Below are 26589 nucleotides of genomic sequence, written 5' to 3' on the forward strand. Positions count from 1 at the left end.
AGGAGGTGGAGGTTGCAGTGAGCCAAAATCACGCCATTGCACTCCAGCCTGGGCAACAGAGTAAGACCCCCATCTCAAAAAAAAAATTTCATCGGCCTTAACTCCCATTAGGTCTTGTCAGCAATTTTGTTGTCAACTACCATCCTATAATTTGTGCACTGAGATACGGATACCAAGTAGAAGGCTAGGTTTACATCTCTGCTAAATAATTTACAACCACTAGTCCAATTCACTTTCCTCAACATTGCTAATGACATACATGTCATAGCACTGAGGTCTCTTGTGAATAATCAGAATTGTGAGTGTTAAGCTCACATATATAAATGCTATATAGTATCTGGAGGGATGAAACAATTACAAGGAAAAATATACTTAATTTCCCTCAAATAAAAATAAAAGGAAATGACTGTATTTAAAGGCTGTATTAAGCAGTGATCTTATTTATCTCTGAAAATTGCAAAGACATTAATCATTTCTAATGTTTAGCCTGCATTTTGACATACGTTATCTATCTTAAGTCTAAACACATTACACATTCCCAAGGACTACTCTATTCTCAATTTGTAAACCATGAAACTTCATTCAAATCTGAAAAGAACCTTTCAACAGCTTTATTAGAATACACATTTGATTAAATCAATTAATTAACATGTAATGTTTCTTTCCTTACCTTTTTTCTCCCCTATGTTCAAATTTGACTCGGACATCATTCTGTAATGAAATGACAATTGAGTCTTTCAGAGATCAGACAAATCATTCAGAGATTAGATAAAACTCCTACAATTTCTAAATCATATTGTTTTTTAGCCATTCATTTAAAATAGACCAGACGAGGAAGGAAGTTTGAATTTCTGTACCAGCTCCAAACAATTGATAGTGTCTGCTAAAAAGTTAAGAATTATGTTGCTGAATCTGGGCTCAACAGGAAAGAACACCAAGATCTACTAGTGAAGGTACCAGGAGTATGAGACATTTGCTGATCCTGTTATGGGAAATACAGAATATTATATTTTTGTATGTCATGCTGAGTATTCCAAACTAATCTGATTTATCAAAATCAAAATCATCCTCATTTCTAAAAATCCAGAGTAGACTATCTGAAGAACAAAACAAAACAAAAAACAATCTGCTTAAGTGTTTGAAATATGGATGAAATGTCAGCTTTGGAAAACAGTTACCACATTAAATGAAATGCTTCCTTATTTTTTCTGGGAAGGGGTCAACCTCGGCTGCAGAATGCTACCATTCTTTATGAATGCATACTTAAAAAAATTTTTTTTTAACTTTTAAGTTCAGGGGTACATGAGCACATTTCTTATACAGGTAAACTCATGTCATGGGGCTTTGTTTGTACAGATTAGTCACCCAGGTATTAAAGCCTAGTACCCATTAGTTATTGTTCCTGATCCTCTCCCTCCTCCCGCCCTCCCCCCTCCGGTAGGCCCCAGTGTTTATTGCTCCCCTCTAAGTCTCCACGTGTTCTCATTATTTACCTTCCACTTATAAGTGAGAATATGTGGTATTTGGTTTTCTGTTCCTGCATTAGTTTGCTAAGGATAATTGCCTCCAGTTCCATCCATGTTCCCGAAAGGACATGATCTCATTCTTTTTTATGGCTACATAGAATTCCATGGTGTAGGCCGGGCGCGGTGGCTCAAGCTTGTAATCCCAGCACTTTGGGAGGCCGAGACGGGCGGATCACGGGGTCAGGAGATCGAGACCATCCTGGCTAACACGGTGAAACCCCGTCTCTACTAAAAAATACAGAAAACTAGCCGGGTGAGGTGGCGGGCGCCTGTAGTCCCAGCTACTCAGGAGGCTGAGGCAGGAGAATGGCGTGAACCCGGGAGGTGGAGCTTGCAGTGAGCTGAGATCCGGCCACTGCACTCCAGCCTGGGCGACAGAGCGAAACTCCGTCTCAAAAAAAAAAAAAAAAAAAAAAGAATTCCATGGTGTATATGTACCACATTTCCTTTATCCAGTTTACCACTGATGGGCATTGAGATTGATTGCATGTCTTTGCTATTGTTAACAGATGAACACACACTCTTAATGGGAAAATGTATAACAAACACTAACAAAATACTTGATTCGAAAGTGTAAAAGCTAAACACATTAAACAAGTTCTCCATAAGATTAGGGTATTAAAGGAAAGTAATTCATAGAAAAACAAAATATACTTATTAAAATAAATACCTGTTTTTTTGGTGATGAAGATTTTGCTTTTCTGGTTTCCTGCAAGGATAATGCTGGTCGACTGGCCTTATGAAGGACAGCCAAATCTTGCATGATTGAGTTCAAAGCTTGCTGATCATCTAGGTAATTTTGAAATAAAACACATATATAGAATTGTAATTGTGACATATATATCAACATGTATAGACATCACACAAAATTTATAAAATTTAAAGTAGAGAATGTATTAATTGCATACAAAAATCCATCTAGAACATTTTTAATGCCTATCCTTTTGGTAAAATAAAATTGCAACAGAGTCAAGATCTACCATTAGTCCACACATGTGACACTAATAGACAAGATGAAGTCATTCTGATTCTTCCACTGATTTAATATCCTAGAATAAGGTCAAAACTGCCCTGTTAAAACGAATTCTTTTCTATGTCTCCTAAATAAAACATCAAGATATCTAAAATCTTTTAAAAAGTAGAGGAAAAAAAATAAACAACTTTGTATAACTATCATTACTTAGCACTTATGTTCAAAGTACAGACTTAATTTTGGAAGGTTTTTTTTTTCTTTCATCAATACTTAAGAGTCAGCAACAAAGAAAAGCTTCACCTGTGGATACTGGCCTACTGTATTTGGAAATGCTCTTTCAAACTTCTTCACCATAAGGTTTGACAAGACTAAAAACAGACTATTTAAAGATCGTGGTCAGTAACAATGTAAGAAAATTCCTTTCTTTAGAAAAAGTACCAAGTCCATAAAACTGAGAGAAAGGATCATGAACATGAACATGAACTTTTAGACTCTTCTAAATATACCAACTGTTTCTTTCTGAGACTAAAAGCATGTGCCTGCCAGTAATGCCAATTATAAGCTCTCTGGAAGACGTCAGGAACAACTTAATTTGTTTTCACTAGTAAATCAATTCTACTAATGATAACCACAAATGGTAAATAAAGGAATCAAGAGACTTTAATTTACAGTTTACATTTTAAAATGTAACCATTTTGGTGAGCAGTAACTTATGTTCTTGGAGTAGTAAAAAAACATGCCATATCCTACAAGGTGAATCACTAAAAATATTCTGACAATTCAGTAGCCCTAATAGTCTCTCAAACACACAAATAGTTGACTTCTCTAATTTACTAATTTTTAGTAACATTTCATATATTCTATTTTGTAGTGAAATTATTTCCATATTAAAATTTAAAAGTAATGGTTACAAGGTTTTATTATTGGTTTTATTAATTTATTAATATTTCCAGGTTAAGAGAAAATTTTATAATCCTTCCCCAAGTATTTTTTATAAAATAAAGTTTTATCATAATGTTAGTTTAGCCAAATAGGTAACCAAGCCACAGACAGGTACAATATAATCACAATAGATGCACCCATCAATAAGCTCAGAACGATCTCAACTGGAATAAAAGCATTTGATGTGACCTTCTTTAAGAAGGTTAAATCCTTGGCCAGGCGCAATGGCTCACGCCTGTAATCCCAGCACTTTGGGAGGCTGGGGGCGGGGGGGGGGGGGGGCAGATCACAAGGTCAGGAGGTCAAGACCAGCCTGGCCAATATGGTGAAACCCTACTTTTAGTCTCTACTAAAAATACAAAAATTAGCCGGGAATGGTGGCAGGCGCCTGTAGTCCCAGCTACTCAGGAGGCTAAGGCAGGATAATCACTTGAACCCAGAAGGCGGAGGTTGCAGTGAGCTGAGATCACGCCACTGCACTCCACCCTGGGCAAGAGAGTGAGAATCCGTGTCCAAAAAAAAAAAAAAGTAAATCCTTAATTCTACACTAGGGACAGAAGAACTCTAATTCTTTTTTTATTTTTTTTCGTAGAGATGGAGTCTCACTATATTGCCCAGGCTGGTCTTGAACTCCTGGGCTCAAGTGATCCTCCCACCTTTGCCTCCCAAAGTGGTAACTCTAATTCTTAATCTATCTATGTTTTTCTAATTTCTATTAGAAGAAACCTAAACATTTGAATTTAAACAATTTTATATACTTAATATTTACAATGTCAAAAGCCTTGGGGGAGGGCCTTTGGCTAAAATTGATTATCACATTTATATATACTCATTTCTTTTTTCTTTTTCTTTTTCTTTTTTTTGAAATGGAGTCTCACTCTGTTGCCCAGGCTGGAGTGTAGTGGCGTGATCTCGGCTCACTGCAAGCTCTGTCTCCCAGGTTCACACCATTCTCCTGCCTCAGCCTCCCGAGTAGCTGGGACTCCAGGGGCCCACCACCATGCCCAGCTAATTTTTTGTATTTTTAGTAGAGACGCGGTTTCACTTATGTACTTATGGGTAAGTACAATGGGTTTCTGACACATGTTGGAAGGACATTCAATTGAGCATAAAACCAAAAAATATTTGGAAAATAATTTTTTCAAAAATCTTTTATCAGAAATGTTGAATTAAATACCTTATATGCTTATTCATGATATTTGAAAAATAATTAACAGAAGAACATCCTCAATCAAAAATTCAAACATCTGTCATGGTGTTCTGTGACTACATTTATACATGTTTTTAAGCAATGATTGTTGCCCTTCTATAGAGCTGTATTATTTGAGGCTGACAAAAATAAATTTGATCGATACACAGAGTACAAGCGACAGCAGCCAAAATGAAAAGTTGAAAGGAGTTCAGTAAAAGTACATCCAATTTGGAGCTGAAAGTAAGGCTAACTAGAGTAGAGAATTTGGGCTACAAGAGGGCACTGATCCTCACGACTACAGAAGAGGAAGTGGAAGGAAAAATTTTAAAGTAGGAAGGTGAAGTCTAAGCTTACAAACTTGCTACAATGACACATAGTGAAAGTGTCCTAGCCCCCACTTTCATCACATGGGCAAATATAAGTTCTTCATGAGGGGTGTGTGTGTGTGTGTGTGTATTTGTTTTGTTAAGCAAGAAGTAGAAAATGTGTGATAAAGGCAAACTCTGGCAAGTAAATGTCAGAATTAAATCCCAGGATCAGTCTAAGTTTCAAAATTCAGCATCCAACTACTCAGTCCCATTTTTCTTGATTTAGGATAGGGTAGGCCATTCATGACTCCATTTCCTTCTAGTGCCTTCCTGTCTAATCCCTGCCTCATGCTAGAACCCTTAACACAAAGGAGAAAAGGAAAAAACAAAAAGGAGGTAAAGAGGAAAACAAAATGATACGTAAACTGAACATACAAAATCCATTCCCATACTTTAGTCTCTTTAAACTAACATCATACCACAATATACGACCAAGAGTTGTATAACATATCATCCCTGAGCACCAATGATTTGCTGCTCTATGAATCATAAAATAAAATCTTATGATTCCTCTCTTGCCATCAGACTTTAAGCAAATCACAACACATCTTAAGTTTATTTTGAATGTCCCTACTGTGTTATGCATAAAATGATCACTCTAAAACTATAGCAACACAAGTAATTAAGTCTATTAAGTAAATATAAAACATTTCATAAATCTGCTATATCATAAAATTTATTTATAAAAAGGTTCATAAATAGCACATAATAGAGACAGTTTTTTCACTTCCATTCTATCTTTTAATTATAGCTGAAATACGCTTTTAGTTTGAACTCACCCATCATGGCAAACAGCTCAACAATTTGAAAATTAGGAAAATGGTTCTCCCATCAGCATTGCCTTAGAAGATAAAACAGATTAACATATTAATAAAAAGAAACAGAAAAGGAGCCACGAAATGAAAAAAAAAAAAAAAACTATAAATAATACTAATGAGAAATATATAATATGAATACTTTACACATTTCGCTGGGGGGAGGTGTTTTATATTGCAGGTTGATCATGTAGGCACCCCCTTGCCTAACACATAGCAAAATTCCAGACTCCCAGAAGAAAAGCAGGTATTCAAGCATAAACCATAGTGTCTGTACAAACCATTATCAGTTAGAGGCAGGAACCCTCCTGAAATCCAAGTTCTCAGGTGTCAGCCAAAGACTGACTCCTAAGCAGGCCTTCTAAAAATAAGCAATCAGGCCTGCTACATTAACTCTTTTTCTATATAAGCAGCAATAGGAAACTAATATATTGGTTTAAAAAGAAAAAACCTGCATGAAGCAATCATTATAACTGTGTTGCTGGGTATACAATACATAACAATACATAATATACTGTCATATAATATTAACAGTACACAGGAAAGGGAAAGGACAGAGTTACATAAAAGAAAGGTGTTTATGGCCAGGCGCAGCGGCTCACACCCCCAGCACTTTGGGAGGCCTAGGCAGGCAGATTGCTTGAGCCCAGGAGTTCGAGACCAGCCTGTCCAACACAGCAAAACCCCATCTATACAAAAAATAAAAAAATTAGCCAGGTGCAGTAGTGCATGCCTGTAGTCCTAGCTACTTGGGAGGCCAAGGTGGGAGGATCACTTTGGCCTGGGAGGTTGAGGTTGCAGTGAGCTGTGGCACTCCAGTCTGAGCAATACAGTCAGACTGCCTAAAAAAAAAACAAAAAACAAAACAAAACAAAAATTCTTTAAAAAAAAAAAAAAACTGTTTGTATACCATTGCAATTAGGTTGATATTAACTCAAACTATGTTATTACAAGATGTTAACTGCAATCCCCAGGTCAACTAGAAAATAAGATGAAAAATATACGATGAGTGCCAACATGACACTATGAATGGAAAATTCCACAAACCTGACCTCATGTGGTATGTCACAGTCAAAAGGCAGATGCACAACTCACAGTTTATTCAGCATCCCCCAGGAGAAAAAAGACCCTCCCAGCCCCTTCCACTGCAATATTATCTTTTCCATGCATGCCCAAATTCCCCCATGCAAGAGGCCTACAAGGGTAATAAAATAGAAACTTTGTTTCAGACACAAAATTATTTAAGATATTGTTGGCTAGTGCAGTGGCTCACACTTACAATACTAGCAATTTGGGGGAGCCAAGGTGGGAGGATCACATGAGCCCAGGAGTTTGAGACCAGCTTGGGCAACACAGGGAGACTCCCATTTCTACCAAAAAAAAAAAAGAAATAAAAAAAAAAAAAAAGCCAGGTGTGGTGATGCATGCCTGTAGTTCTACCTAATTGGACGGCTGAAGTGGGAGGACTGCTTGAGCCAGGGAGGTCAAGGCTGCAGTGAACTATGACTGTACCACTGCACTCCAGCCTGTGTGACAGAGCGAGACCCTGTCTCAAAAACAATTTAAAAATTACATAAAATTATCTTTAGCTATATGAATAAGATGTATATGAAACATAAGAATTTCATGTTTAGACTTGGGTCCCATTCCCAAGATACCTCACTATGTATATGCAAATATTACAAAATATGAAAAAATCCAAAAAACTTCTGGTCCTAAACATTTTGACCCGAATATGTTGCCTACAACAGACACGTCTCTCTCTCTCTCCCTCCCTCCCTCCCTCCCTCCCTCCCTCTCTCTCTCTCCCTCCCTCTCCCTCCCTCCCTCCCTCCCTCTCTCCCTCCCTCCCTCCCTCCTCTCTCTCTCTCTCTCTTTCTTCTTTTGGCAGGGTCTTACTCTCTTTCCCAGGCTGCGGTGCACTGGCATGATCACAACTCACTGCAGCCTTGATCTGCCAGGTTCTAGCAATCCTCCCACCTCAGCACCCCCGATTAGATAGGACCACAGGTGCACGCTATCACACACGGCTCATTTTTTAAAAAAAGATTTGTACAGATTACCTAGGCTGGTCTCAAGCTCCTGGGCTAAACTGATCCTCCCAGTTTGGCCTCCCTACGTGCTGGGACTATGAACCACAATGCCTGGTCCACGCTTTAAATCCAAAGACAAAATAGGTTGACAGTAAAAGGATAGAAAAAGATACACTATGCAAACAGTAGTCAAAACAGACCTGCAACGGCTATACCACTATCAGGCAAAACAGATTATGACACAAAAATTGTTGTGACAAAGGGCATTTTATAATAAAAGATAGCCAATACATCAAAAAGATATAGCAATTATAAACTTATATGCACCTAACAACAGAGTCGCAAAATATACAAAACAAAAAAGTATAAAATTCAAGGAAGAAACACACAATTCAAAAATAAAAGTTGGAGATTTCAATGCCCTGCTATTCAATAATGGATAAAATAAGTAGACAGAAAATCAATGAGGAAATACAAGACTTTTACAACACTATAAAACTACTAGGCTTAACAGACACCTACAGAACAACCTCAAACAGCAGAATATACATTCTTCTCAAATACATATAGAACATTTCCAAGACAGACCAAATAGTAGGTAATAAAACAAATCTCAGTAACTATACGGACTGAAATCACAAAGTGTGTTTCCTGACAACAATGCAATGAAATCAGAAATTGGTAACATAAGGAATGTGGAAAATTCACAAATATGTGAAAATTAAAAAACATACTCAAAAATAATCAGTGGGTCAACAGAAGGCATAAGAAAAATTAGAAAATACTTTGAGATAAATGAAAATGAAAACACAACAAACCAAAACTTACTGGATGCATCGAAAGATAAAATTCATAACTGTAAATATTTATATTGACAAACAAGAAAGATGTCAAATCAATAACCTAACCTTTGACCTTAAAATACTAGAAGATGATGAACAATTTAAATCTGAAACAAGCTAAAGGAATAGCGAGTAGAAAATAAAAACATCACTGAAATTTTTAAAAATCAATAAAACAAAAATTGGCCCTTTGGAAAGATCAACAAAACTAATAAACTTTTAGCTAGACTAATCAAAAGCAGCAGCAAAACACAAATAATCAAATTCAAGAATTAAAAAGGGAGCATTACACCAACCTTTCAGAAATAAAAAGGATAAGGGAATACTATTAACAATTGTACATCAACCAATTAGATGACTTAGATGACACAGACAAATTCCTAAAAAGAAACTACCAAAACTGACTCATCAAGAAGAAATTACGAATTTGAACAGACCTATAAAAAGACTAAATGAGAAAAGAAAAATCTCTCACAAACAAAAGCCCTGGACCAGATCGCTTCAAACATTTACAGAATTTACAAAAACGGTTCCAAAAAAAAAAAAGGAACACTTCCCAATTCATTGTGAAGCCAGTATTACTCCAATACCAAAACCAGACAAAGCTATCACAAGATGAGAAAACTAAAGATGAATATCTCACAAATAGATGCAAAAATCTCAATAAAATACTAGCAAACCTAACCGAGAACATTAAAAAACAAATTATATAACATGCACATTTGGGACATATGCAACAAAATCAAGGTTGGTTCAGCATCTAAAATCCAATCAATGTAATAAACCACATTAACAGAACAAAGAACAAAAACCAGCCAGGCACAGTGGCTCATGCTTTTAATCCCAGAACTTTGGGAGGCTGAGGCAGGCGCATCGCCTGAAGTCACGAGTTCCAGATCAGCCTGGCCAACATGGCGAAACCCCATCTCTACTAAAAATATAAAAATTAGCCCGGCATGGTAACAGGCACTTGTAATCCCAGCTACTTGGGAGGCTGAGGCAGGAGAATTCCTTGAACCTGGGAGGCAGAGGTTGGCAGTGAGCAGAGATCATGACGCAATGCACTCACTCTAGCCTGCATGACAGAATGAGACTGTCTCAAGGGAAAAAAAAAAAAAAAGAACAAAAACCAAATCATCTCAAAACATACAGAAAATGCATGTACCGAACTTCAACACCCGTTCACACTCAAAAGATAACAAACAGAAGAGGACGTAATAAAGTTGATAATGGTGAAAAACAGGACACATTCCCAGTAAGGCCAGGTACAATACAGGGATGTCCACTCTTGCCACATCTATGTAATATTGTACTGGAGGTTCTAGTCAGAAGACGAGGCAAGAAAATGAAATAAAAGGAATCCAGATTGGATAAGAAGTAAAACTATGCCCATTTGCAAGTGACAATCTTAGATACAGGAAATCCTAAGAAATTAACAAAAAACAATATTAGAACTAATAAACATGTTCAGTACAGATGCAGGATACAAGGTCAACATTCAAAACTCAATTGTATTTCTATACATTAGCAATCAACATTCTGGAAATAAAATTAAGAAATCAATTTCATTTACAATAGCATCAAAAAGAATAAAGCACTTTGGAACATATTTAACAACAACCAAAAAATGCAGCTTGCACCCTAAAAACTACAAAACACTGTTGAAAGAAATTAAAGTAGAACTAAATATACAGAAAGACATTCCATATTCATGAATGAGAAAACAATATTTTAAGATAGCAATACTCCCAGTTATCTACAGATTCAGTGAAATCTCTATCAAAATTCCAATGGCCTCTTACAGCAGAAATGGAAAAGCTGATCCTTAAATTCATATGAAACTGCAATAGGCCCTGAATAGCCACAACAATACTGAAAAAGAAAAATAAAGATGCTCAATATCATCTGTCAGCAGGGAAATGACAATAAATATCAAAATGACATACTGCCTCACATCCAGTAGGATGGCTATAATCAAAAAGACAATGACATGTGGTAATGAAAATGTGAAGAAATATGAGCCACTATTTCCACTCCTATTGTATATACCCAAGATAACTGAAAGCATATAACCATACAAAACCCTGTACATTTAATGCAGCACTATTTATAAGAACCCGAATATCCATGAACTGATGAGATAAACATGTCATATATCCATATGAGGAAATATTACTGACCATGTGTGGTGGCTTACAAATTACATCTGTAATCCCAGCACTTTGGGAGGCCAAGGCGGGCAGATCACTTGAAGTCAGGAGTTTGAGACCAGCCTGGCCAACCTGGTGAAATCCATCTCTATTAAAAATACAAAAATTAGCTGGACGTGGTGGCAGGAGCCTGTAATCCCAGCTACTTGGGAGGTTGAGGCAGGAGAACTGCTTGAACATGGGAGGCAGAGGTTGCAGTGAGCCCAGATCATGCCACTGCACTCCAGCCTGGACAACAGAGTGAGACTCCATCGCCCATCAATATTATTCAGTCATTAAAAAGAATAAAAGTACTGATACATGCTCCAACATGGACAAATCTTAAAAACATTGTGCTAAGTGGAATAAGCCTTTTTTTGGAGACAGTCTCTCTGGCTCTGTCGCCCAAGCTGGAGTGCAGTGGTGCGATCTGGGCCCACTGCAAGCTCCGCCTCCCGGGTTCACACCATTCTCCTGCCTCAGCCTACCGAGTAGCTGGGACTACAGGCGCCTGCCACCATGCCCGGCTAATTTTTTGTATTTTTAGTAGAGACGGGGTTTCACCGTGTTAGCCAGGATGGTCTCGATCTCCTGACCACGTGATCCACCCACCTCAGCCTCCCAAAGTGCTGGGATTACAGGCTTGAGCCACCGCACCTGGCCAAGCCAGATTTTTTAAAAGCCCCATATTCTACTTACATGAAATGTCTAGAATAGCAAATCTACAGAGACTGAAAGCAGATTAGTGATTTCCCAAAGCCAGGGTATGGGAAACGGGGAATGACTGTAAATGGGTATGAAGTATCTTTTGGGGGATAAGGAAATGTTCTGGAGTTAGGCAGTGGCAATGGTTGCAAAACTTTGTGAATAAATGAAAGATTACTGAATTGTAGTATTTAAAAGGGTGAATTTCATGGTATGCAAATTATATCTGAAAAAGGAAGGAAGGAAGAAAGGAAGGAAACAAAATAGAAGTGGCAGGTTCTATGAATAACTAGAGATCATTTGCTCACCTAGAGAAGGCAACTGCCTCAGCTCTAGTCAATAGCTGCCTACAGAAGTTCAGGCTCAGTATTATCAGATACACTGTTTTTTCAAAAAGCCCTAATCCAAATTTTAATGTGAGATCTTCCCAATTTCAAATACTAGCAACTAATTCAAATTTTTACAAAAACAACCAATTCAAATTTTTACAAAAACAACCATGCTATCCTTCTTGCATGCTGCCATCTTATAAGCACTGACAACTTTAATTTCTTTTTAATCATATAATTTTCAAATGTCAAGTAACATTAAGGAATTCCTTAATGTTTAAGCTTAATTTTTCCTATCAAAGAAAAAAATGTAAAAATTATTAACACAGAGTATAACATAAAACATGAAAGTGTTCCTTTCTTTTCTTTTTTTTTTTTCTTCTTTTTTTTGAGACAGGGTCTCACTTTGTTGCCAGGTTAGAGTGCAGTGGCATGATCACTGCCACGGCAGCCTCAACTTCCTGACTCAAGCGATCCTCTTGCTGCAGCCTCTCAAGTAGCTGGGACTACAGATACGCATCATGCCTGGCTGGTTTTTTTTTTTTTTTTTTTTTTTTTAATATGGCATCTCACTGTGTTTGCCCAGGCTGGTCTCAAACTCCCGGGCTCAAGCAGTCCTCCCGCCTCGGCCTCTCAAAGTGTTGGGATTACAGGTGTGAGCCACCTAGCCTGGCCTCGAGAAAGTGCTCCATTCCTCATGCCAATCAGTCCCATTTCAAGGGTAAGCACTATATTACCTCAGTTTTTAGGACTTTTAATCAAGACAAATATAAGACTAAATTTTAAACAGCTGAGAAGAAAACATCTAGTCTAAACATCTTATTTTAAAATCTGAGGGTCAAAAAGATAATATAACTTATAAAGTTGGACAAAGCTAAGACTTGAATACCTGTTTCTTATTTCTTACTCAAGTAAACTTTCCATAATACCATTATCACTCCAATTTACCTTTTGAGGAAACAGTCAGCTGGAATAGGAAATTCTCTGACCATACATATGCACATAGAGAAAGTCACAAAGTGGTTGGGGAAGTTTTATCTAGTATATTCTCTTTCAATAAAAATTTAAATTCTCAACTAAATTTTTCAGGTGATTTTGTTTTGTTTTTTGAGACACAGTCTTGCACTGTCACCCAGGCTGATGTGCAGTGGTACTATCAGAGCTCACTGCAGCCTCAACGTCCCAGGCTTAAGCAATTCTTCCACCTCAGCCTATAGTGTTTGCTACCATGATCAGCTAATTTTCTGTAGAGATGGAGTTTTACCTTCCTGCCCAGATGTCTGTAAGTACCAAACCCCAATGGAGGGCAGAGGAACCAGAATATGGCTGAGATATAGCTGATTTAGAGGAGGTAATTGCAAAATGAGCCTAAAACATCTCACTGAACCAGAAAGAAAGTACATAAAGACTATGGGGACATGTTAAAAGGCCACAGGCACAGCTTGAAAGGGATTCCACTAACCAAATATGGGACAATTTGAACATCAAAATAAAAATGTTGGATTACGGGCCCACTGAATAAAAAAAATGAAACAGGGGGCCGGGCGCGGTGGCTCAAGCCTGTAATCCCAGCACTTTGGGAGGCCGAGACGGGCGGATCACGAGGTCGGGAGATCGAGACCATCCTGGCTAACCCGGTGAAACCCCGTCTCTACTAAAAAATACAAAAAACTAGCCGGGCGAGGTGGCGGGCGCCTGTAGTCCCAGCTACTCGGGAGGCTGAGGCAGAAGAATGGCGTGAACCCGGGAGGCGGAGCTTGCAGTGAGCTGAGATCTGGCCACTGCACTCCAGCCTGGGCGACAGAGCGAGACTCCGTCTCAAATAAAAAAAAAAAAAGAAACAGTGAGGTTGGGCACAATAGCTGTAATCTCAGCTACTCAGGAGACTGAGGCAAGAGGATCACTTCAGCCCTGGAGTTTGTAGCCCACCAGGACAACATGGCAAGATCCCATCTCCTGAAACAAAAAAAAAAAAAAAAAAGGAGAAAACCGTGCGTCCATAAAAACAAAGATAAAGAAATAAATCAACAATGGGAGGAAGAGAAAGCTTTTTCTTATGGTGGAATGTCAACTAATGAAGTAATAAAATTAGAAAGACCACCATTCAGCAATCATCAATAGAAATAATCAAGTAATAATTCAACCAAGAAAAATCAACGAATGCTAAAACTAGTGGATGAAAAGTATGATGAGGAATGAGTTACTTAGTTTCAACATACCATCTCCAAAAAATAATCTTTCCACACATTTTTCAAAGGAAAAAAAGAGTACCTTTTTAGTGTAGAAACCCAGCAGACAAAAAAAGAAAAAAAAAAAGCTTAGTCAAGTGATCCACGTTAAGATCATCAGTAACAGGCAAATTGAAACCATGTACCTAACTGGCCTGACTTCCTCAATTTTTAAAAATTAAAAAAAAGTACCACCTGGTAAGATACACTGAGACTACCACATCACCTCTGTGATATTGCTGCCAAAAACTGACAACCTGAATTGATTCATAGGAAAGCATTAGACAAATACCAATTGAGGAACAGTCTAAGAATTAACTGCTCTGTAAACCTCAAAACTGTCGAGATCATGAAAGTCAAGGAAACGTTACAGCTGTTCTGGATTGAGATGCATCAAAAAGACACAACAACTAAATGCAAATTATAATCCTGATTGAATTATTTTCCTAAAATGAGCATTATTGGGACTACTGGCAAAACTTGAATGGTTTCTGTGGATTAGATGATATAATTCTATCAGTGTTAACCTCCTGATTTTGACAGTTGGATTCTGGATATGTAGGAAAATGTCCTTATTGATAGCAATTACAAACTAAAATGTTCAGGGGTGATGAGGTCTCACGTTAGCAAGTTACTCTCAAATAATCAAAACAAATTTCTTTATATTTGTTTTGCAACTTCTGGAACTTAAAATTATTTCAGAAGAAAAAAATTTTAAAACAATATATTTTTTAAAAATCTATTCTTCTCTAGTCTTCTCTATCAAGAAGCATCTCTATTTTTCCAATAGCTCAAAACAAAAATTTTGGGATAGCTTGAATTCCTCCCATGCTCTCACCTTATATTCCAATCCACCAGCAAATCCCATTAGCTTTTCCTTAAAATATGTATCACTACTCCAAGCCATAATCATCTCTTGCATGGATTACTAGTTTCATATCTGATCAACTTGATTTTACTCCAAACTCTAATATAACTCATTTTCCATACAGCAATAAGGATTATCCTTTTAAAAAGTAAGAGAATGTTAATGCTCTCTGTCAGAAAGTACTGGTAGTTTCTTGCAACACTTTGAATAAATTCCAAAGTCCCTGCCATGGCTTACTTCATATAATCTTGACTTCCCTACTTCTTGTTTTTTTATTTTCTTTTCTGAGACAGGGTCTTGCTTTGTCACCCAGGCTGGAATGCAGTGGCACAATCATGGCTCACTGCAGCCTTGACCTCCTGGGCTCAAGTGATACTCCCACCTCAGCCTCCCAAGTGCTGGTACTATAGTTACGCACCACCATGGACAGCTCATTTTTGTACTTTCTGTAGAGACAGGGTTTTGCTATGTTGCCCAGGCTGGTCTTGAACTTCTGGGCTCAAGGAATCCACCTGCCTTGGCCTCCTAAAGTGCTGGGATTACAGGCATGAGCCACCAAGACCAGCCAACTTCCCTACTTCTTGATGTTATATTCTACTACAGTAAAGGTTATACTACAGAACACTGCTGCTTCCACCAAGACTAACACAATGGATGATGCCATCCCCACTACTGCAAAAAACAAACAACAACAAAAAAGGCTGTTTAAGTAATGGTAGGCTAAAAACATAAATATCCATTATAGCTTCCATGGCAATGCACTCTCACAATTCTCCATTCTTCACCCCACTTCCCACATCTCACCTGAGTGGGCTTCAGAATCTCTTTTTCTTTGCCTGGCTAGTAAATGCTTAGGCCATTTGAAGTTTCATTCTTGCACTACTGCTCTTTTCATTCTATTGAGTCTGTTGAAGAAACATCACCTATAAACTAACTCTCAAATCTGTATCTCCAATCTAGACAGAGCTAAGCTTCAAATTCCCAATTATGTAAAACAATTTGTTAGGTATTTTAATCCTTGGCCACATGCTTAGGATGGCAAAGCAGTAAGTTAAAATAGAGTACATGATGACTACCTCGAGTCTTCAGAATGATAATAAGATAGAAGCAAATCCCTCATTTGGTAACCCCTTGTATTTATTACACATAGCCAAATATACTTCCTGATTTAGTGAGATACTGAGGTAAGGATCCGGCAAGGACTCTCTGATTTTGTCTCTTTCACATACAAATGTCATCATGATTGTCAGACTGTCCGACTGGAAAACCTCAAAATTCACAGGACACTGGGTAGTGTACTCACAAAGGTGTGGTCTCAAAAGCAGAAAAAAATTATGCTAAACTAAATGCTGCTCTGGTTCTACCTAATGAAACTTAAGAGCAAGACGCAAAGGATCTGTTTCCAAGTAATTTAACTGCCTCCCAAAACATGTAAGAATGCAAAAATGTCCAGTGCCCAACAAGGTAGAATTCATGAATACATGGTATTGAATCAAAAAGTACCACATATGAAGAGAGGCAGGAAAATGTGAACCAGTCAACTAATAATAAAAGACCCGGATAAGACACAAATGATAGAATCAGTACAACTGTCACAGCTATATTCCATATGTTCAGGCAGATAGACAGAAGATGTTAAGTACAGGCATGGAAGATGTTTTTTAAATGAAATTTTTACAGATAAAAAGATACAATGCCTAAGATGAGAATTACACTGAATGAAATAACAGTAAATCAGACATTGGAGAACAAAGATTAGTAAACACAATAATAAAAATGACAAAAAATCAAACAGATAAACAACTACCAAAAAATGAACAGAGCCTAAGCGGGCATTAAGACAAGCTGAAAGGAGCCCAATATACATTCAGCTGAAGTCCCCAAACGACAGCAGGGTAAGATAGAATATATACTTGAAGAAATGCCGTAACTGTTTGAAATTTGACAGAAACTATAAACCCACAGATCCAAAACTCTCTATGAACCTAAGGCACAAAAAACTTGAAAAACACTTTACCAAGGTGCATCACAAACTGCTGAAAAGACAATAGCAATAGGATGACAGCAGACTTTCTCATCAGGAGTAATGCAAGCCAGAAGACAGGAAACATCATCATTAAAGGTATACCTCCGAGATACTGCAGGTTCAGTTACAGATGATGGCAATATGCAAACATCATGATAAAGTGAATTTTTTTGTTTCCCAATGCATATAAAAGTTATGTTTACAATACTATGCAGTCTATTAAGTGTGCAATGGCATTATGTCTAAAAAAACCAATGTACAATTAAAAATTACTTATTGCTAAAAGAATGCTAAAGAACATCTGAGCCTTCAGAGTTGTAATCTTTCTGCCACTGGAGGGCCTCCATGTTGATGGCTCCTGACTGATAAGGGTGGTGGTGGTTGCTGAAGGTTGGGGTGACTAAGGCAATTTCTTTTTTTTTTTTTTTTTTGAGACGGAGTCTCGCTCTGTCTCCCGGGCTGAGTGCAGTGGCCGGATCTCAGCTCACTGCAAGCTCCGCCTCCCGGGTTTACGCCATTCTCCTGCCTCAGCCTCCCGAGTAGCTGGGACTACAGGCGCCCGCCACCTCGCCCGGCTAGTTTTTTGTATTTTTTAGTAGAGACGGGGTTTCACCGGGTTAGCCAGGATGGTCTTGATCTCCTGACCTCGTGATCCGCCCGTCTCGGCCTCCCAAAGTGCTGGGATTACAGGCTTGAGCCACCGCGCCCGGCCGGCAATTTCTTAAAATAAGACAACAGTGAAGTTTGCTGTGTTAATTGACTCTTCCTTTCCTGAAAGATTTTGTTCTAGCATTCGATGCTGTTTGACAACATTTTACCCACCACAGAACTTTTTTCAAAATTTGAATCAATCCTCCCAAACCCTTTATCAACTGAGTTGCTTATTGCTGCTTTACCAACTAAGTTTATGTAACATTCTAAATCTTTTGTTGTCATTTCAACAATGTTCACAGCATCTTCACCAGGAGTAGATTCCACCTCAAGAAGTCACTTTGTTTGCTTACCCATAAGTAGCAACTTCACATGCATTCCAGTTTTATGAGATTGCAGCAATTCAGTCACATCTTTAGGCTCCACTTGTAATTCTAGCTCTTTCTGTTTCTGCCAAATCTGTAGCTCCTCCCTCCACTGAAGTCTTGAACCCCTTCAAAGTTGTCCATGAGGGCTGGAATGAGCTTCTTTCAAACGCCTGTTAATAATTTTTTGACCTCCTCCCATGAATCATCAATGTTCTTAATGGCACCTAGAATGATGAATCCTTTCCAGAAGGTTTTTGTTGCAGAAGTCAGGGATGCCGAACAGAGGGACCGGCTGAAGCCGCGGCAGAAGAACATAAATGTGAAGATTTCATGGGCATTTATTAGTTCCCCAAATTAATACTTATATAATTTCTTACGCCTGTCTTTACTGTAATCTCTGAACATAAATTGTGAAGATTTCATGGACACTTATCACTTCCCCAATCTATTCCCTTGTGATTTCCTATGCCTGCCTTTACTTTAATCTCTTAATCCCCTCATCTTCTTCGTAAACTGAGGAGGATATATGTCACCTCAGGAAATTGTTTGTACAGTATGTGTGTTTGAACAATATGAAATCTGGACATCTTGAAAAAACAGGATAACAGCAATGTTCAGGGAACACCAGAGATAAGACTTCTGGCCACCGGTGAGCCAGACGGAACAGAGCCATATTTCTCCTCTTTCAAAAGCAAATAGGAGAAATATCACTGAATTCTTTTTCTCTGCAAGGAACATCCCTGAGAAAGAGAATGAGCCCTGAGGGTAGGCCTATAAATGGCCCTCTGCATCTTTTATGGTCCAAGCCGAAGGGATGAAATAAGCCCCGGTCTCCTGTAGCGCTCCTGGGCTATTAGGATGAGGAAGTTCCCACCTAATGAATTTTGGTCAGACAGGTTGTCTGCTCTCAAACCCTGTTTCCTGATAAGAAGTTATCAACAACAATGCATGCCTGAAACTTCATTAGCAATTTTAATTTCGCCTCATCCAGTGGTCCTGTGATCTCGCCCTGCCTCCATTTATTTGGTTTGCCTTGTGAAGATATTTTATTGCCTTGTGAAGTATGTGATCTCTGTGACCAATACCCTATTCGTGCACTCCCTCCCCTTTTGAAAATCACTAATAAAAACTTGCTGGTTTTACAGCTCGAGGAACATCACGGATCCTGCCGACATGTGACGTCTCCCCCGGACACCCAGCTTTAAATTTCTCTCTCTTGTGCTCTTTCCCTTTATTTCTCAAACGAGCCGAGACACTTAGCAAATAGAAAGAACCCACGGAACCATCGGGAGTGGGTTCTCCCAATAGGTTTTCAGTTTACTTTTTTCCAATAGATCAGAAGAATCTGATCACTGTCTATGGCAGCTACAGCCTTAAAAAATGCATTTCTTTTTCTTTTTTTAGTTTCGCAGTGCATACAAAGTTATGTTTACAATATACTGTAGTCTATTAAGTGTGCAATGGCATTATGTCTAAAAAATGTATATACCTTAATTTTAAAATTATTTATTGCTAAAAAAAAATGCTGAAGAACATATGAGCCTGGCTGAGGCTAATTTTTTATTAGTCTAATTTTTTATTTTTAGTTTTAAAGACAGCATATCACTGTTGCTCAGGCTGGCTGCAAACTCTTGGCCTCAGGTGATCCTCCCACTTTGGCCTCTCAAAGTGTTGGGATTACAGGCGTGTAATTTTTCAATCATGGTGCTGGGAAAATTGGACTATCACATGCAGAAGAATGAAACTGAGTCATTATGTCTCACCGTATACAAAACTTAACTCCAGATGGATTAAGAACCTAAATGTGGCCGGGCGCGGTGGCTCACGCCTGTAATCCCAGCACTTTGGGAGGCCGAGGCGGGCGGATCATGAGGTCAGGAGATCGAGACCATCCTGGTGAACATGGTGAAACCCCCATCTCTACTAAAAATACAAAAAAATTTGCTGGGCGTGGTGGCGGGCGTCTGTAGTCCCAGCTTCTGGGGAGGCTGAGGCAGGAGAATGGCGTGAACCCGGGAGGTAGCGGAGCTTGCAGTGAGCCGAGATCATGCCACCGCACTCCAGCCTGGGCGACAGAGCGAGACTCCGTCTCGGAAAAAAAAAAAGAACCTAAATGTAAGATGTGAAATTATCAAATTACTAAAAGAAAACCTAGGGAAAATTCTTTTGGACATTGGTCTAGGCAAATAATTTGTGACTAAAACCTCAAAAGCACAGGCAACAACAACAACAAAAGAGACAAATGGGACTTAGTTGAACTAAAAAGCTTCTACACAAAAGAAATAATTGACAGAGTAAACACACAACCTACAGAGTGGGGAAAAATATTTGCAAACTATACATCCAATGGGGACTAATATCCAGAATCCACAAGGAATTCAGAAAACTTCACCCACACAAATAATCCCATTAAAACATGGGCAAAGGACATGAACAGACATTTTTCAAAAGAATTTTGACAAAAGAACGGCAAGATCTTTAACTTTAAAGACTAGAAAAGAATGCTAAGAGAAATCAAAGACCTATAAATTGAACAAAATGCCATGTTCATGGATCAGAAGACTCAGTGTTGTTACAATGGTAATTCACTCCATATTGATAAACAGATTCAATGAAATCTCAAATAATCCTGGCAGGCAATACTGTGAAAACTGAAAAGCTGATTGTAAAATTTACATTGACAGTCTGGGCAACCTAGCAAGAACTCATATCGACAAAAAAATTAAAATTAAAAAATATATTGATATTGAAATCAATATTTTGAACATGACAACATGGTGGCATGTTCCTGTAGTCCAACTACTCAGGAAGCTGAAGCAGGAGGATCCCTGAGCCCAGGAGTTCGAGGCTGCAGTGAGCAAAGATCACGCCACTGCACTCCAGGCTGGGCGAGGGAGGGAGACCCTCTTGAACATACAAGAATAGAACAGGACAGAATAAGAAATGTGAAGGACCTAGGAATTCTAAAACAAGTTTGAAAAAGAAGAAAGAAAACTTAAATTATGTAACTTCAAGACTTGTTATAAAGGTATAATAAGCAAGACAGTGTGTTATTGGCATACAGGTAGACAAATGGTTAATGAAACAGATTATCTAGAAACAGACCCATATATACATGGCCAGTTAATTTTTTTAAAGGACTAAGGCTATTCAATGGGGAAAGGATCTTTTCTATACATTATGGTACAACAGCTCGATAACTCAGCTCTTACCTCATCACATACAAAAACTAACTCAGAATAGATCATGAACCTACATATAAGGGCTAAAACTATAAAACTTGTAGAAAAAAATATGATGACCTTGACTTTGGCAAAGATTTCTTTGCATTTTTTAATGGTGTCTTTTGAAGAGCAAAAAGTACAGTACTTATCTTAAAAGAATAAAATGCATTGAACTTCAAAAATTAAAAATGTTTACCCTTCAAAAAACACCATTAAAAAAATAAAAACACAAGCCACAGACTAGGAGAAAATATGTACTAAACACACACCTGACAAAATATTTGTATCTAGAATGTGTAAAGTACTCTTACAACCCAACAAAAAAAGACAAACAAACAAACATAAGAGTAGGACACACACTTCACCTAAAAGACATAAGGATGGCAAATTAAGCCATGCTCAGTAAGATAAGATGCTCAATATCATAAGTCATCATGGAAATGCAAATCAAAACCACAAGATTACAAAAGACTAGCCATCCAAAGCGTCGGCAAGGATACCGTGCAACTAAAATGCTCAGGCACTACTGTTGAGAATGTCAAATGGTACAACCGCTTTGGAAAAAAGTTTGGCAGTTTCTTACAAAACTAAACGTACTCTTACCATATGAACCAGTAATCATGCTTGATATTTACCAAAATGAGTAAAAAACTTGTATGTACACAAAAACCTGTGCATGAGTTTTATTAGCAGCTTTATTCATAATTGCCAAAACTTGGAAACAAGATGTCCTTAAGAAAGTGAGCAGAGAAAGTGTGGTATATCCATATGACAGAATATTAAGAACTATCAAGTCACAGAAAAGACATAAAGGAATCTTTAATGCTTATTACTAAGTGAAAGAAGCCAATCTGAGGCTGGGCACAGTAGCTTACACCTGTAATCCCAGCATTTTGGGAGGCCAAGGCAGGCAGATCATCAGCCTGGCCAATACGGCAAAACCTGTCTCTACTAAAAATACAAAAATTAGTTGGGCATGGTGGTGCATGCTTGTAGTTCCAGCTACTTGGGTGGCTGAGGCAGGAGAATCACCTGAACCTGGGAAGCAGAGGTTGCAGTGAGCCAAGATTCCACCACTGCACTCCAGCCTGTCTTTAAAAAAAAAAAAAAGAAAAAGTAAGAAAGTCTACGTACTATTGATTCCAACTATATAACACTTCAGAAAAGGCAAAACTATGGAGACAGTAAAAAGATCAGTGGCTGCCAGGCATTCAGGAGGAGGAGAGCAGGGATGAACAGGTAGACCACAGAGGATTTTTTAGGGCAGTGAAATCCTTCTATATGATATTGTAATAGCAGATATACATCATTATACTTCATCTGTCAAAACCCACAGAAGGTACAACAGAGTTAATTATAATGTAAGCTATGAACTTTAGTTTACAATAACGCCTCATTATTGGCTCATCACCCATAACAAATGTATGACACTCATGCAAGATGTTAATAACAGGGGAAACTAGGAGGGGAGTTACGAAGATGACAGTATACATGGGAACTCCCTACTTTCCACTCAATTTTTCTATAAACCTAAAACTGCTCAAAAAAATAAACTTCCCTTCTTTTCACTTTCAAAAAGAGAAAGAAACCAAACGAGACTTGAAAAGACTGGTCATCTGAAGTGTTGGCAAGGATGTTGTACAACTAAAACAGTCATACACTGCTTTGGTTAGAGTGTCAAGTGGTACAATCACTTTAGAAATGTTTGGCAATTTTTTACAAAGGTAAACATACACCTACTGACATGGTTTCAATCTGTGTCTCCACCCAAATCTCATGTTGAAATGTAAGCCCCAATATGCTGCAGCCTGGTGAGAAGTGACTGAATCATGAGGGTGGTTTCTAATGGTTTAGCACCATCCCTCTAGTGCTGTTCTCCTGATAGCGTTCTTGAGATCTGGATAAGTAAGGGGCACCACCCCCGTCTCTCTCTTCCTCCCACTCTGGCCATGTGAAGTGCTGACTCCCCCTTCACCTTCCACCATGATTTTGGTTTCCTGAGGCCTCCTCAGAAGCTGAGCAGATGCCAAAATCACGCTTCCTATAAAGCCTGCAGAAACTGTGAGCCAATTAAACCTCTTTTCTTTATAAATTATCTAGTCGCAGGTATTTCTTTATAGCAGTGTGAAAATGGAGTGATACACCTACCATATGACCCACCCATTCAATGCCTAGGTATTTACTCAAGAAAAATGAAAGCATACGTCCACATGAATATACTAGTACACAAATGTTCCTGGCAGATTTTTAATAGCACAAAAGTGGAAAGCCAAATGTCCATCACCAGGTAAATGGTTAAAGAAATTGTGGTACAGCCATACAGTGGAATAAATAATATTCAGTAATAAACAGAAATAAACCATTGATACACGCAATAATATGGATGAATCTCAAAAATAATTATGCTGAGTGAAAGAAGCCAGACTCTTCCCCACTTCAAAAACAGTACACATACACACTGCATGACCCCATTTATATACAATTCTAGAAAAGACAAACTAATTTATGGTGACAGAAAGCAGACCACTGGTGTAAAAAAAAAAAAAGATCATTGGTTATCTAGGAACAATGGATAGAGGCAACATAGTGATTAATTACAAAACACACTGAACAAACTTTCAGAGATGATGAATATGTTCACTATCTTAACTACCAAAACTAAAGGTGACAGTTTGACAGTTATATACATATGTCAAAATTTACTATAATTATATACTTCAGATGTGCAGTTTATTTTATGTTAATTATCTCAAGTTATTTTTTAAAATGATTCTTTAAATTACTACCTCTGCAACTCTGATAATTGATTTTAGGCCAATTTATGAATCACACCACAAATCTCATTACCCTGCAGACATCTTTGCTTTTGATTTTTAAAAACAATATTACTTAAACTGGTGATTCCTTTATTTGCCAGATTGTAAATGAACTGACTTTTAAAAAAATAAGTCAAATCTGTCATCATTGGTTACATATATCCTAATTTCAAGTATCCAAAAATTCTGAAGATAATTTCAAAGAAGTATTTCCCACATAACATTGGTCACCTCTGAGAAACACTGGGTGGCTGCAAATAAAAGGAAGAGAGGAGAGGGTTCTGAGACCTTTCACTGTGTATCTTTTCAAACATTTTGAACTTTGTACCTTATTATTTACTCAAAACCATATAAAATTCAAATTTAGGCCGGGCGCAGTGGCTCAAGCCTGTAATCCCAGCACTCTGGGAGGCCGAGGTGGGCGGATCACAAGGTCAGGAGATCGAGACCATCCTGGCTAACATGGTAAAACCCCATCTCTACTAAAAAATACAAAAAATTAGCTGGGCAAGGTGGCGGGCACCTGTAGTCCCAGCTACTCAGGAGGCTGAGGCAGGAGAATCTCTTGAACCCGGGAGGCAGAGGTTGCAGTGCGTGGAGATTGCACCACTGTACTCCAGCCTGGGCGACAGACAGAGCGAGACTCCGTCTCAAAAAAAAAATCAAAAATCAAATTTAAAGGGAATTTTAAAAGTGTTCTCCCAACATTTTAAAGTAATATAAAAGCAACAATATAGAGCCTCCTAGAATGAATAAAGGAAATAATACTTCCATAGATGCAATAAATTTGGTTAAGTTTTAATAACTTAATAGCCATACCACATATGTAATCTCAAATTGGTTGAATGATCACACTCCACATAAAGTGGCAGTTATTTGTAAACAGGCCTGCACATCCTCAGAAAGGCAGAGAAAAATCTAATTTTCATCTAGTGGTCCCTGTGGTCCTAGTAATTATCACATCTGAGATGTATTTGCTTCCTTTCTCTTATCAAGTTTTAGAAGGTCTTTTAGTTGATAAAATGTTTTATCATTTCTTGAGTATTTCAAAAGACTGTGTAGTTTATCTGGCAAATAAATTTGAGTTTTTAATATTTCCTTAGGACACAAAGTATTGTTGTAGAATGTTTCAGAGTCACACAGGGACCTGGGTTCAAAACTTAGCGGTAGTTACAGGTGACTCAGCTATTACAAACCCATGTCCTTGTTTGTGAAATGAAGATAGAAGAGACTATCTGACAGGTCTGCTTTAAGTGCTGAATAAGATAATATATAACACCTAACACAAACACCTGACATCTTATTTAACAGATGTCAGCTTTCTTCTCTTCCTCCAAACAGTCGGTGTTAAAGGCAATATTCAACTCTAAGCAGCAGGCTGATTTTTCTCCTTTTTAAGGTATTACACAGACAACATATTTGTAATTTTTAACAGATCCCTTCTTACTCATCCATACTTTCTCTCTCAATGGGTCATGTTACCTACAAAAATAAAGACAGCAAGAAGAGCTCAGACGTTGGAACCAGACTGCTTGGGACTGAAATCGGCATTTGCCATCTACCAGGTGTGTGACCTCAGGCAAATGACTTAATCTTTCTTTGCCTTGATTTCCTTACTTGTAATATGGAGATTTATGGCATAATAGCATCTCAAGATTGCTATGGAAGTTAAACGTTTAAGTTGATGTAAAGTGCTTAGAAAGAGGCAGGCATATAGTAGTAATTATGCAAATGTTTGTTAAACAAAATTGAGTTGATATACACTTAGGGGTTTCCGCCACTCCACTTAGTTCCCAATACTGAGAATGCAGGGGAATTTGTTTTAAATGCTTACAAATGTTCACAAATCTTAATGTTTTCTATATATTAAAGAGGAAAGAAGGTAGCTCTTAGAACAAATTCAGACTTAAAAAAAAATTCTCGGCCGGGCGCGGTGGCTCAAGCCTGTAATCCCAGCACTTTGGGAGGCCGAGACGGGCGAATCACGAGGTCAGGAGATCGAGACCATCCTGGCTAACACGGTGAAACCCCGTCTCTACTAAAAATACAAAAACTAGCCGGGCGAGGTGGCTGGCGCCTGTGGTCCCAGCTACTCGGGAGGCTGAGGCAGGAGAATGGCGTGAACCCGGGAGGCGGAGCTTGCAGTGAGCTGAGATCCGGCCACTGTACTCCAGTCTGGGCGACAGAGCGAGACTCCGCCTCAAAAAAAAAAAAAAAAAAAAATTCTCAAATCTGTACCCTAACTGTTGTCCCTGATACTGTTATCAGGCACTAGAAAAAAAGCAACAACCCATAATTGGTTTACCAAAAACATCACTCAACTGTTTATGGACGGTAATTAGCAATAAGGCTCTCAGTGCCACGTTTCCGCTGTAAATTTGGAGACAACTGTATCTACTTTGTCTGATTGTTACAAACATTGAATATTATTTGTAAAGCAATTAGAACAATACCAGAGCAGGGCGAGCATTTAAAAAACAGCCAACACTCATTA

The 26589-nt window shown here is 38.2% G+C and overlaps 1 protein-coding gene across 1 annotated transcript in view; it reads right to left on the reverse strand.

Moving 5' to 3' along the window:
• The window catches only part of MAP3K2 (mitogen-activated protein kinase kinase kinase 2), a 98015-nt gene that overhangs the window by 41592 nt on the left and 29834 nt on the right, over positions 1–26589 (reverse strand). Inside the window, exons 2-4 of the mRNA XM_030916897.1 lie at positions 5781–5842; positions 2197–2315; positions 671–711 (exon numbers count right to left, since the gene is read on the reverse strand). Of these exons, the coding sequence (XP_030772757.1) occupies positions 671–711; positions 2197–2315; positions 5781–5787 (167 nt within the window). The 5' untranslated portion in view covers positions 5788–5842. The remainder of the gene's footprint in view (positions 1–670; positions 712–2196; positions 2316–5780; positions 5843–26589) is intronic.

Source organism: Rhinopithecus roxellana, chromosome 14 (genome assembly GCF_007565055.1).
Source record: "Rhinopithecus roxellana isolate Shanxi Qingling chromosome 14, ASM756505v1, whole genome shotgun sequence".
NCBI classification, from domain to species: domain Eukaryota; kingdom Metazoa; phylum Chordata; class Mammalia; order Primates; family Cercopithecidae; genus Rhinopithecus; species Rhinopithecus roxellana.